Genomic DNA, 14,929 nt, shown 5'->3' on the forward strand with positions numbered 1-14,929 from the left:
AATATTTCCTTACGAAAATTTTCTAAACTTCTTCTGCACAATTAAATTCCAGTGTGGTTTACAGCCTTCAAGTGGTTCGCTGTTTCTCTAGCGTTTTTAGTACCGATACTCTGGTGAGTTAAATCATTCTATCTTGGGAGAATAATATTCCAACACATCGGGTACTTGAGGGGAATAATTTCCTTAAGGACACACTGTGCATTTAGTGGGCTCGATTTTATTCCGAAATATATTTACTGATTATGGTTTCTGATAATCTCTAGTTTCTGCTATTTTCTGTATTTCTTCTTTATGTTACAGAAATTTACTGTTTCATAATATTATATTATAGTATTACATATTACTAACAAATGTTTGTTCATATAGAACAGGATGATCACATAATCTCTTTCGCTTTCAGTGCCGTTACAACGGCAGGTCACCGGGAGTGAAGTAAACTTGGCTCGTGATCCTAATGTAGCATTGTGCACTTAAAAGTTAAAACCCCTCTATTAAAAGGTACGCTTTCTCTACACGGTGGATCCTTAGCTTTTTGTTGCTACTCGGTCAAATACTCAAATAATTTAGAATTCGTTTCACTTGTTAGGACAGGTTGAAAGTTAAATGTACCAAGCAATAAGTTGAAAATCAAGTTATAGTTAAACATTACATATGAAATTTTGTCTCAACATGGAAAGTAAAAAGGATAATATTTCAGCATATTACATAATGCGAAGGTGTTTTAATTTCTATATGTGGATTTAGATAGTTTTTTCGACCTTTGGATAAGATCAAGTATACGAGTATTTAGTATTTATAGGGACAAGGCACATAGCATCTGGCAATAAAAAGTCTTGGCCAAACCAATGTCAACTTGTAAACCTTAATACTAATCTTCCTTTTTGAAAATTCTTCAATAACTCCAAAATATACAGACATGGCCATCTTACCAACTCCTTTGAAGGACTTCTTAAACCAGTCCTTGAAACTGTATTTCCTTCTGGTAAAATGGTAGCTACTGAGAAATGCCCTTCTAGCCTGCCAATATTCATAATCTCCAATATTATAGTAGACTCCATTGATGGATCTAAAGCTTTCACTCTTTAAAACATCAGAAGGGAAGATTGGACAGACTTTTGTACTATGGATTGCACTGCAACTGTTCATCCAAGCCATAGTGGAGTATTCTGTGTGTGTGTGTGTGTGTTAATCTGTTTGTATTTTGTAGTTTATTTATATGGGTAAAGCTTACAACATCATGTGAAAGTTTCTTGAGTAGTTGAACAAAGCTAGCTAGTTGTTGTATACTAGGTTTGGTAGCTTTTGTTGCACCCATCAATTGTCCACCAATAACATGGAGTTTAGACTAATAAATACTAACCACTTACTAAGTTGAACTTAGTGTCAAAGCTCATTTTCTTAAGGTAAAGGTGTACATCATTCTATATATTAGGTTATTTACCTGATGATTTGTTGACCATATATAGGAATTTATGCGCACACGTAAAAATAAAAAGATTATCTAATGCGCATGCAAATTATGATTCCATTATTACGCGAGATAACATGTTATAAATGAAACTATATAGATCAACTTAATAAACAAATTAGTTTAAGTAAGAAGTGTTGTAAGAGACAAAATTAATGGAGAGGCAAAACGTTCGAGTTGAGTGATTTTGGTTCACAGACCATTTAGCAAAATCTTAGCTCTTTCCATTCTTGTTATTTCCTATATATTCATGACCCAGGCTCCAGATTGGTTCATTGTGAAATTGATAAACTACATAATAACTTAAAGAAACGATCATTCCATTTAATGAGTCCCAAATTTCCAAGAACTGATATCATATTCCAGTGCCAATGGTAGGACGCAAATGTGCCCTTAAACATATGTTGCATATCACCAACAAAACAAAGGCCACATTGAGAAAGAAACTGAACAGAGCCATTTCAATTATCCAGCTCACATCAAATGCAACTGATTTCAACTCTTTATTTCAAAGTTCAAAACGACATACAGTTACTTCCACGCCTTTTGATTGGTAAAACCATGTTTCCACAATCAACGTCAGTGATGACCACCACCACCATCGCCACCTTCTTTTTTCTTTTGTGAAGCAGCTCTTAACTGGCGCTGCTCCTCTTTGTAAATTCGGTTCCTACGTTGATACTGCAGTAAAGGAAACAACCCTGTAACTAAGAAGTATAGTGAAAAGTACCAGAATTTGTTACAAATATACATAATTCATCATTTTCTAAGTGTTTTTGAGCTAGAAAATTCCGGCTTTTGCCACATCAAAAATAAAAATAAGGATTAATACAATTCTTTATTACTTTAAAAAAAGGATTTAAAAAGGAGCCAGTAATTTACAGTTACAAGCAAGAGGAAAGCGAAGAGAGATGAATATATATCCTTTTATTTTAATAAGTGGGAGATAACCATTTCACTTCTTCTCGTTATTCCTGTGTGACTAGAGCAGGCTGGGCCGTAACTGAGTTCAGAGAAAACTACACTGTTTAAAACATTGACAGCCGCCAGCAGTAAAGAGTTCTCAGAGTCTCTGTCTGAAAATTAACTAGCGTAGGGTACTGACACACCACTTATGCTGTTTGATCAAGAACCTTACTAGCTCATGCACCTCCCAAGGTTTCAATTTCTCCTGATCTTGATTCGCTACATATAGAAAAGAATCTAAGCTCTGTACTTTGCTTTATTGTTTGATCTACCATAAAATACAGCTTAACATAAAAGTAAAAAGGAATAGAATTACTTCCATTTAGGAAAACTTAGGGATTTCCTGAATCTACAACTGGAAGCAGAAAGATTAAACTTTAAAGGGCTGACTTGGGGCTTATTTTTTTGTTAAATCAGAAGGAAAAATCAATCAAATTAAATAAATTCTAATAGCATGCACGGTTAACACTGAAGAACATTATGAGAGTTGAGAAGAAGCAATGTCCTGGACATGAACACATTAACTTTTAACATACACAGGACAGTAGACTAGTTTTTTTTAATAAGGCACAGGACAGTAGACTAGTATACTAGTAGTCTGGAAATCTAAGTAGAATTAAGAGCTGCAAAGGATCCAAAGAAACTGAAAGAAGGTTGACCTACAACACACGAAGAGTGAAGCTAAACTAACATATTGGAGTTTGACATGCGCCAGTAGATTAGTAGAGGGCTAGGGAGCACAGACACGATACCTAATTTAACATATTGGAGTCAGACACTAGAACTCTAGAAGTCACCAACACACCTCGAAAAATGACTGACACATTTGTTTCTTTTTTATATTTTATGCTTTCAACATGCAAGTGCTATTCTTGGACACCAACTGGACACTTTGCCTTCCAAATTCAACCTAATTGAAAGGAACATAGACAGATAGCAATGCATAAAATTTTCCCCAAAAATAATTTTCAAAATGCCACGATATGTAAGTCCATATATGTGGAGGGTTTGCTACTTGCATAATCTGATTCAGAATGCAAGTGCATTAGTACCAGAAACATCTTAACTAAGTCAAAAGAAGAGGACTCTGCAAAACTCATGTCTCCGAATGCCAAAGACAAGAGCAGAGGAGGAAGGTACAAACAGGGAAAAAGATGTCACTTTCAGTTGAGCAGAGTCATGACCGTTGAGATTATTAAATAATTTTATCACATTTCCTTATCCAGAAAATAATTAAATAAGTCCATCACTCTCTTTTCCCTTTTTTTGTTCTTTTGGGGGATGGGGGTTTCATGTTAGATGCAAAAGTTTTTCCACATACGATTGCTTAAGGCTCAGGGATTAACAAATATTGACCTTGAGCACAGATATTATAATCTATTTGGCACCATTAAAAGAATAAGGTACCTTCCCCATCCAACTAGTGCAATTGAGTCTAAGAAAGCATAGTTTCCTTGATGAAGATAATCTCTTGCAGTAGCTAAACTTGGAAAAGTGCTTCCACCACTTTATTCACCTATCAACATATTAGATACTTAAGCTTGTCTTAATACAATTAGAATTAGTAGATAAGCTGCAGAGTCTGAAATATGTACTCCCAGCATGGAAAATGGAAGGAGGGTTTGCTGCTTTATCGGACATCTATAAACAGTTGAAGCTTCTTTCCTATTAATTCCACCAATTCCTAATCTTTCTCAATCAATTAAGGAGGCTTATACATCTCCGCAGGATCATAAAACACCTAGCCTCAAACGCCCAACTTATGAAAAAAATATGGGGTGTAGCTTGAGGCACTCTCAAGAGACAAAACAACAATGATTCTAAGGAGAATAGACAAAAATGCAGAGAGCGACCAGGATATGAGTTAATGAAAGAGCCATAATGAGAAAAGAGGAGACAGTAGCTGAATAAATCAAGAATAAGCTCTTTCTGGGACTCAAACAATTAGCTTGTGTCATTGTGTATAATCTTTTCTACAGATAAAGGACAGAAGGTGATGCAAACAAATGCTTTACTACAGATGTTCCAGTTTAGTCCTTGTAAATCAGCTACCCCCAATTAGACCATTTCCAACTCATAGAACTAGAAGTGCCTTTGCATTCATGCCTTCTCTAACAAATCAGTCAAGAGAGCCTAAATAAGACTAATCAAAGAGATGCCATGTATAAATAGACAAAAAAGGGAAATCTGCAACTCTTTTACAAAGAATGAGAGACACACCAGTAGTCTAAAGAACTCTTGTCAAAGCCATTAAAGTAGATCAATCAATCATACAACTAAACCTCAATTACAAACTAGATGGACCGACAATACAAATCCTTCATATATGCTCTATCCGTGCCAATTTCATTTCAATACTAGCGAGTAATTCGGCTTTAGGCAAATCGGAGGTTATTTACATCTCGCACTTATCTCTGTCCGAACCTAATGTAGATGTTACACCAATCAACTAACTTTAATCCCACTTAGTTCATATCACTTGTATGGATCCTTTACTTCCATTCTATTCTATTTTTAGCTAAATTTGTATAGGTTTGGTTCTACGAATTTGCAGATCTTTTAAGATAATTTTCCACCATGTGATTTTAGGCCTATCGCATCTCATTTTAACACCCTTGTGGTGTAATTGAACTAATGTATTTGACGATCTACGGTATGCATGGAAAAACCATCCCAGCAATTTTTTTCTCATTTTATGTCTTTGTGTGCTACTTGAACTATCTTTAGTGTGTCGTTTTCTAATCCAGTTTTGTATGATCGCATATCCATCTTAACATCTACATTTCTATGTTACTTAGATTGTTAATTGTTGAGACTTAGAGTAGCAACATCACTACCATATATGAAACAATATTGTTGGTCTCACAACCATTCTATAAAAGCTAATATCTTCCTATAACATAGCAATCATGTAGCACCTCCTCCACTACAACCATCCTATTTTAATTATGTGTTACGTCTTCATCGATCATGTCATTTTCATGTAAGACTGGACTCAAATATCTGGATTTTTTCATTTAGGAACCACAGTCTTGTCCAACCCCACTTTACTTTTGTTCTTATGGGAGCTATACTTATAATTTTGCTAGCATCTATTATGTTTTACTTCTACAAATCTTGCTTTTCATAGTACTTTTCCATTGTTCTTGCTATTAATTAACACTTTCACTTGCTTTGTCATTAACAAAAAGTCATCTGCCAGTAGCATGCATTATGGAACTTCATCTTGTATACTATTAGCTAACTCATTCATAACTAGAGTAAACAAGTAAGATCTCAAGATCGATCTCTAGTGTAAAACACGGTTATGGAGAACTCCTTTGTATCTCCTCCTACAGTTCTCCCACTTGGGACTGCTCCCTCATACATGTCCTTTATGCATTCATTTATTAGATATCCCAAGCACCCCAATTCAGCTTAAAAGCACATGCCATCTAATGTTGTTGGAGGAAATGACAAAATTCATACTTCGATACGATACAAAGCTGAGAATCTTTTATCGGATATCAAATTCTACAAAATATTTATTCACCAATTCAGCTTATAACATATCAAGCTTCTAAAACCCTATCTTTCCTCATTTTGTCTATGAGTACCACTTAAACTATCTTTCTAATGTGTCGTTTCTAATGTTGACCAACTTTGTAACAGCACATCTATTTACCATATGCGGAAAAAGCGTCTTGCAAAAATGCAAGGTAAGATTGCGTACATAAGACCTAATGTGGTCCAGTGCAGCGGGGGCTTAGTACATTAGGCTGCCATTTTATATCTATCTTACCATATATGATGTAATATTTTTGGTCCCACAATCATTCTATAGAAGTATCCCTTGACCTTGTTAGGTGTCCTTTATCGTATAGCAATCATGCAGCATCTCCTCCACTTTAACCATCCTATTTTCACTATATGTCCTACATCTTCATCTATCATGTCATTCTTATGTAAGATTACACACAAGCATCTGATTGTTTGCACTTAGGAATCACAATCTCGTCTAATCCCACTATACTTTTGTTCTTCTTATGGAGGTTGAACTTTCAGTGTTGCCTGCATATATTCTTAAATTATGTATTACTTTTACAAACGTAATTTCCAGACTGCATCTCCATCGTTCTCGCTATTAATTAACTTTGTCGTTTGCTTCATCAATTAATGAAATGTCATATGAAAATAGATGGAACCTCGTCTTGTATACTATTGGCTAACTCACCCACCATGACTAGAGTAAACAAGTAAGATGTCAAGACAGAATTCTGACGGAAACACGCGGTTATGCATAACTCCTGTATCTCATCCTGCAGTTCTCACACTGGTAACCACTCCTTCATACATATCCTATACGGCATTTATTACTGTATTTGATATCTCAAGCACGTTGTCGGAGGAAATGACAAAATCCATACTTTGATGAGATTCAAACTCTCTCGGATATTTAGGCACCAATTCAGCTTATAAAATTTCAAAATTCTAAAACCCTAACTATCCTAAAAACAGAACAGGAAGAATTAACCACGGTACAAGGAACCACCAACTAATTCAAATCTTCAGGACTAGGGAGATTTAAGCAAAGGTGAAAGTACCTAAAAGATCGGAATCGAATCAAAAAATTAAAAATGGGAACAAATGGAAATGTACCTCTTTAGAATGATGAAGGCACTCGAAGTAGTCTTCTCTAAGAAGGGAACAATCTTTGGGTTCCCTGCATCGAGACATACACTCACTGAAGTCCATCCAGAAATCATAGCATCGGCCTTTGTTCCCTGTTATTCCCCATCCTGACGCCATTAGAGCAAACGCTTGTTCCTCTGAACTTTGAAGGTTCTGCTATGGTAATTGCGAATTTGCGATCAGAATCGGATGTTCTTAAGGGCTAATGTTGGGAGTAGTTGATGTACGGAGCGGATCTACATTTGGGCCAAGACCCGGCATCTTCTACAAATTGAGGCCCAAACTGTTGCCCATCTCAGGCATTTTCTTTTGAAAAAAATAAATTAATATAATAAGGGGTTTTCATTGATAGCTTGTTTAAATGGTTTTCACGTATTATATTGTATCAGTTACTTTAACTATAATATTTATTTTGATTATTACTTAAATTTTATTGTATCATATTATTAAATCTGTTATTATATAACGATAAAAGTGTCACTTTATGAAACGACTGATTTGGTGTGTTCGCGTTGTTACATTTTTTTTTTATCTTGCCCTTCTTTCTTATTAAATAATTCTATTTTATCATTTACCCTACCTTTTTATATAATAATTCTATCTCGTATCTTACCTTTTTTTTAAAATATATTGCAAGCTTATTTTTCATATTGTTGGTGGATGACGTCATGAGAAACGACGGCAACCACAATCTATCCAAACACTATATACATCAAAATGTTACAATACAATACAATATTATACGATACATTATAAAACCCAAATAATAAAAAAAATTCTTAAACAGTGTACGTTAAGTCAAATTATGTTACACAAATTAAAACAAATAGCGTACTTTATTTCGTAACTTCTATTTACATTATTGACACCTCGCTTCACTAGTTTTTGCGTAATTTTTTTTATTAAATGAGATATTGCATAATAATCAATTTCTTTTTCTTTGTTCATTTTCAAATCATATCATTTTTAGTTTCTCTCTAATTCCTACCATTAATATATTCTCATTTCGATACATAAAAATCATCCAAACAATCTGTGAGTGGAGTTAGGTAAGGGTTATCACTAGGGTTGTTTAAAATCAAACCGAAACCATTTACTGAATCGAATCGATGGCTTATTGACTTATTGGTATTGGGTTATTGGGGTAATGAATGAGGAACGGATTGAGATTTTATAATTAACGGCTTAACGGTTTGGGAGCAGATTACTCAGTTTTCTTATCAGGTAAACCGTTAACCCGTTAAGAAGTTTTATATTTACACTTTTACCCATATGTATATAAAGTACCATTGTTTATCCGTCTCGTTCTCATTGTTATTTGTATATTACTATTCTTTTTCCAACTTCTTGATTCAATTACATGTGGCTGCCTAGTTTTATATGAATATTGATTTTTCCCACATGTTGTACCTTTATCTATTTGCATATTACATAATCGAATTACAGCTTCTAGCTAAGTTAAGCGTCAGAGCTTTGAGGGCGAAGGCTGAAGCTTTTGCCTTTTGATTGATTATGAACGAATGTCCTTTTGAAAGTTTGACTTATTACTAAACGAATGTGTTTTACTGGTTTTACAAATTTGGTTAATATGTGTAATGACAGTATGTATAGTCTTGGTATTGATTGAATGATTGTTCAAAAAAAAAGTATTTGGTTTGGCCGATAAGCCTCCCGATAATTATTAATCTGATACCAATCTGCCCGTTATCTTATTAAATGGCTAGCGGATTACTACATTTATAATCCGATAACCGTTAAATCGAACCGTTTAATGTAATTATCCGTGTGATCCACCCGATAAGCACCCCTAGTTATCACCGAGACGTACAGTACTTTAGTCCAATAGTATTTGTCGGAGTCTCTCATAAAATAAGTTTGAGTTTAATTGTCTCTATCATTTGTCCTCTTTTCTTTTCCTGATCCTTCAATTGAAAAAAAATATTGTTTGAACAATCTAAAAATTTTATTCAAAAAATTGATCTATTAGTGACGCTTGACAGAAATTTCAACAATAATTGCTTGTTGACCAAAAAAAAAATAAAAAAAAATTGCAATTGAGTTCAGATCCAATTTGGTATTGGTGAATAAAATAATAGTACAATATTTTTTGACAAATGGTCTTAATTGGTAATAATGTAATATAGTGTAGCACTTTTATAAATTCACCGTGTCGTGGATATCCATTCAATGAGTGATTTACACGTGCATATCGCGTTGCGCGTGTGCCTGTGTCCATAAGTAAGAGTTTTTAAAAAAATCACATATAAAACCTATTAAAAATTATGTCTTGATTATAAAATAAAAGTTAAAAAAATATATTGTTTCTAAAATGACGAATAGTAGAAAAATATTTTTCCTCTAAGGTCCTCATAGCCTTAACTCCAATTATTTGCTTATTTATTATCTGAAGAAGTATTTTATTTATTCCAAGCGAACGCATGAAATTAAAATTAAAAATTATACCAATCATTCAGCTTTGCAGTGTTATTGTTCAATTTGTATTTAAAAATTCTATTAGTATTAGTTAACTTCAAATGCTAAATAAGCTTTCTCCACAAGTTTGGACTTTGAAGCTCAGTTTTGTAACCATTTCTAATAGTAGTACACTCTATCATTCCATATACATAAAAAAAAATAGTATGATAGGTATTTATGAAAATCTATATCAAAACATACAATGATTTTTTTTTTTTTGCAAAACAATTCTCTATTTACTTTTCAAGTATGGGTTTGGCAAAAAAGTATTATGAACATATTACATATTCAAACATGTAATAAAAAGCTTAACAATATGAATGAGAAAATAAAATTCAGGAAAAAAACATGCCTTTTAATCCAATTTTAATTGGCATAACGTCTCAATCACATGCTCCACATGAAATTTCCTTCACATGTATAAGAATATTGAAGAATCAATCAATAATTTTATAGATTTGTTAAATATATATTGTTTGAAGAAGGTAAGAAGTCTAATAACTTTACAAGACATCAAACATATTGATGACGAAAAGGTAGAAAAAGAACAGTAATATTTATGAAACATTAGAAATCTCGAAGAGTTATTTTTCTTTTAAGACTCATGTTGATACGAAAATAAAAAATGGATAAAATATTCCTAACAATTTCTAACAACTCCGAGTAAAAGAAAAGAAATTTAGCTCTTAAAAATTTATGGCCGTAAAAATACGTATTTTTCATTCATTCCTTAACTTAAAAGAAGTTGAAAGTGGTCAAATATTTGACTAATATTTAGAATTTTATGTTTTAATTTATAAATATATACTCATCATGGAATATTGATGCCTATTAAATTTACCATATCAATTTAAAAGTTAGTTTCAACTTTTTTGTTATATTTCCTTTACAAATATATTATATTATATAGTTTAAATAAGGAAGGATTTAATACACAAAATATAGTTGATTTCAAAGTCCCAAATGTTAGGAAAATAATTAAACAAGTATTCCTAAATATTAGGGAATAATTAAATGATTATTTTGTCCATTGTAAAATTTACTTTAAAAAGAATAAAATATGCGAACGATATTTCGCTAAGGGGCTCCATGCTTTTAATATAGTATAGATAATATTGTGACTCATAGATGATTTTTCATCTTATAAAAGGTGCTCTACCTTTTTTTATGACATACACTTGAAGAAATAATAAGGTTTGATCTCGTTCTCTCATATTTTTCTCATCTTTATTTAATTGTTTTTTTAATTATTCTATAACAAGTATATTATTGTATAAGATTTTTTAAAAAAAAGATGTATGATGGCTTTTGGACTACTTATTTAAGGTTTGTATAGAATATTAAGATTTTACTAGTATCATAGCCAAATAAATATTGACTAATATTTTATCCTTTCTTTTTTATTTGTGATGCCGGTATTGCTTTCGTTATTTGCTTGTCTAACTAGATGATTATGAACTAAGAGATTGTTTGTGTGTGTGTGTGACTGTGTGGTGTGTGTGTGTGTGTGGGGGGGGGGGGGGGATAGTGTCGCACCAATTTTGAGGGCGGAAAAATAGTCCACCTAGAACTAAGATAATTATGAGTTAATTTACGTGGGTACCAAATAAACATATATCTATTGGTATATGTTATCGAAGGCATGATCCCATTTTCTATAAATTTCCTATTTCGTTCGACCCAATTATGTGTAAAAATTGCACGGGGCGCCTTATTTGGTCGTCCCCATTTAACTTATACCCATATTTTTAAAATTCTTTAACCTATATCCTAATTTTGACAACTTCAGACGCCTCCTCTTCTTCCTCCTGACCTATGCGCTTCTTTCTTCCTCCTCTTCTTTTCCTCTTCTTCTTTTCTCTCTCAAACACATGAAACTTTGTATAAATATTATTGATTGGATCTGTAAAGTTTTTATTAAATCTTATTAACTACCATATTCTATGTTGAAGGGTGAGTAAATAAAACTCCACAAACTAGTTAAAGTAAGTATGATTTGTGTCTTTTCTTGATCTATCCTTCTTAAACATACAACAATAACTGACTACTACATGTCCTCTCTTCCAAGTTACTTGCCACAAGAATGGCACATGCATGTGAAATTTATTATACACAATAGTTGCTCTCGCGATCTCTTGAAATTAGCTTACCCCTTGCTTTATGATATCATCCGCAGGAAAAACGATAAAAAAGGCTGCAGAACTGAAAAATAAAAGATAGGAAAAATAAATTCCTGACATTATAAAAAAAATCAGTTAAAACTTCAGCACAATTTGGCTTAAGTTATATTTTAAAGCCGTCTAACTTCAAAGAAAGGCATAACACAACTTCAGCTCTAAGACTACTGAAGTTTAGCAAATATAAAACAAAAATTTCAGCTCCTAGAATGCTGAAATTCAACAAATACAAAATAAAACTTCAGCTCCTAGAATGCTGAAGTTCAGCAATTACAAAATAAAATTTCAGCTCCTAAAATGCTGAATTTCAGCAATTACAAAACAAAACTTCAGCTCCTAGAATGCTGAAGTTCAGCAATTACAAAACAAAAACTTCAACCAAAACATGCTGTAGTTTTATTGAACTGAAGTTTGCCATTGCACTATGAACTGAAGTTTGCGTGATTGCCTTCAAGTCAGGCCAAACTTCAGGCAAAAATATCTGAAGTTTTGCTTTGATAAGGCTACACTTCTAGCAAAACATTCTGAAATTCAAACTTCAGACATAAATTTTTGCTACTTCAGGCCCGTATGTCTGAAGTTACCCGAAAAGTGGGTACGCTTGTAATTTTTTTGCAAAACGGGTATAAGTTAAAATGTGACCCAAAAACTGCGTATAGATGCAAATCCTCCCAATTATGGGATACCATTTAGATTTCGAGATTCTAGAGAGTTTTTCATTAACCATAATATTTTTATTTCCTTTTTAAATATTTTAAATTATTAATTATTGTGACTTATAAGCTTATAGGAAAACTTCAACCAAATTTTTAATTTTTTATCCAACAAGATAATACAATTCCTATTGAAAAAATAAAAGCATATATATAAATCTAACCCAGCTCATGCACGAATTTATACAGTGTCAATAGAAGTTTCCAAGAATCCATAATTGCTATATTATGTAAATATAAAAACTAAAAACCTTGAGTCCTGAGAACAGTATCTATAAAAATCCAAAAAAGATAATAATTATAGAAGTTTTCGAAAATTAATTAGAACATCGAAAAAGTAAAATATAAACACAACCTAAATAGAGCATTAACGGTGAAATACACGAACCTCGTTGCTCTTGCTCAAATCCCTTGTATTCCTCCACCACCAGCTCAAATAGCTCATCACATGCCCAATAGTTGTTACACCCCATGTTTTCGTACGTAAAAGTATGTCATAAGTAAATTGATGGAAACTCGAAAATGAGATATTACATTCCGCATTTTCGTGTGTTAAAGTTTCGTCGTATGTTAATCGACGTAAGTTCAGGGATGAGATTTTCTTGAGATTATAATCATTATGCTATTTCAAACATATGGTGAGTAAATTCGTGAAGGAGAGAAGGTAAGCAAATAGAAGAAAATGAGTTTCATTAAAGGTTGTCGATTTGGGATAAAATACGGGCCAAGCGATAATACCCGATATTTATGGACTAGTACCATACAAGGTACCATATGGCTATGATAGTAAGGTGTATAAAGTGTATTAAAAGTGAGTAGTATTTTATGTAATTTAAGATAATTCTTAATTATGTGAATAATCGATTAATTATTGATTTTAGTGGGAGATTAATAATTAGTGAATACTTAATTAGGATCTTGGATTTGGATAAGCCTAAGAGGCAAAAACGTGGCAGCAAGTAAGGATTAAATAATGACTAGGCAAGTCTTGAAAGCTAGGTGGAAAGATTTGAGAATTGTTTGACCAAGTAATCCAAAAAGTGGGCCCCACTCATTTTGATAAGGATATAATCTCCTTACATCATTAGATGAAACATGGAAATGCTTGGCAAAGTGACGGATTGAGCTCAAAGAATTCATTTGAGACTTCATAAGGCAATAAAGCGTGAAATTTACAATTATAACGGAGTACGGTGCAATCTTTCTCAAGAATATCATACGGATTGTTTTCTACTTCGATCCGTCGTTACGTGTTGTTGCAATCAACGTATGTTAAAGGGATTGTCCAGAGAATCGGCTCAGGTATGTTAAGGCTAAGCCCTTCCTTCATTTTGCATAATCCAATAATTACATGTATTTGATAACGAGGCATAAAGAGAAGTTCATATTTCTGAATTTATATACATTATCCTAGTCTCATAAATTACAGTATTCTCTTTATCGGGACTTCATATTTAATTGAGTATTGTCTTCTTCCAGTCAAGAGAGCAGATAGCCTATATATACAATATTACGGTATTTTCACTACCATCGAGCTATAATTGATGGGCAAGCCCCTATTGGGCAACCTTTGATCAGATGGTAAGTTATATACCGAGCCTACTGTGGCCGAGCGCCTATGAGCGAGCCCAGCATAGCCGAGACACAGAGTCTAGTATGGTCGAGCGCCTATGAGCGAGCTTACTACGACAAAGTAGATATATATATATATATATATATATATATATATATATATATTTATTGAGCCTTATAAGGCCGGACAACTATTTTACTCACTATATTGAGAGAGTTGAGTCAGTATCAACATGTGAGCATATCTTCAGATTATCTTTGACTCCCAGTTACTTTCAGTTATTATATTATCAGTTCAGTTTCAGCTTTCAGTATAGTGCCTTACATACTCGGTACATTATTTGGTACTGACGTACTTTTTTGGGGGGTGCTGCATTTCATGCGTGCAGGTTCAGACAGACAGACGGGTAGACCTCCTCATTAGGTGTTGCCCGAGTTCAGTTTGATTGGTAAGCTCCATACCCTTCGGAGTTGCCGGGTCTAGAGCTTTATGTACATCTTATATATATATATATGCATATATGTTATGATAGGTCGAGGCCCTGTTCCGATCACAGTATATCCATCAATAGAGGCTTGTAGACATATCCTGTCAGTTAGTGCAATATGTTGGGCTTGTAGGCCTTATATGTATATTTTGATTGGTTTGCCAGCTGTAGTAGTTATGATGGGCTGGTCGGCCCAGCTTTATATTGATGTTTAGTCAGCGTTCGCAAAATTATCTTGCAATGTGGCCCATGGCCAAAGTATGACATTATATGTTCAGAGTCCCTTAGTCGCAAGTTGGTAGGCAAGGATAGGTGAGGCACCGGGTACCGGTCTCGCCCCCCCATATTTGGGGCGTGACAAGAGTGGTATCAGAGCAGTTCTGTCCTAGGGAGTCTACA

General features: G+C 33.5%; 1 protein-coding gene across 1 annotated transcript; it reads right to left on the reverse strand.

Moving 5' to 3' along the window:
- Positions 1–1,807: 1,807 nt before the first annotated feature.
- LOC104086203 (NADH dehydrogenase [ubiquinone] iron-sulfur protein 5-B) lies at positions 1,808–7,291 on the reverse strand. Its single transcript, XM_009590405.4, has 2 exons — positions 7,073–7,291; positions 1,808–2,149 (listed from the first exon to the last, which is right to left on the reverse strand). Exons 1-2 carry the CDS (start codon positions 7,220–7,222, stop codon positions 2,048–2,050), a joined length of 252 nt encoding a protein of 83 aa, XP_009588700.1. The 5' UTR covers positions 7,223–7,291; the 3' UTR covers positions 1,808–2,047.
- Between the last annotated feature and the right edge of the window lie 7,638 nt (positions 7,292–14,929).

The sequence above is a fragment of the Nicotiana tomentosiformis genome, chromosome 5 (assembly GCF_000390325.3).
Source record: "Nicotiana tomentosiformis chromosome 5, ASM39032v3, whole genome shotgun sequence".
In the NCBI taxonomy this organism is placed as follows: domain Eukaryota; kingdom Viridiplantae; phylum Streptophyta; class Magnoliopsida; order Solanales; family Solanaceae; genus Nicotiana; species Nicotiana tomentosiformis.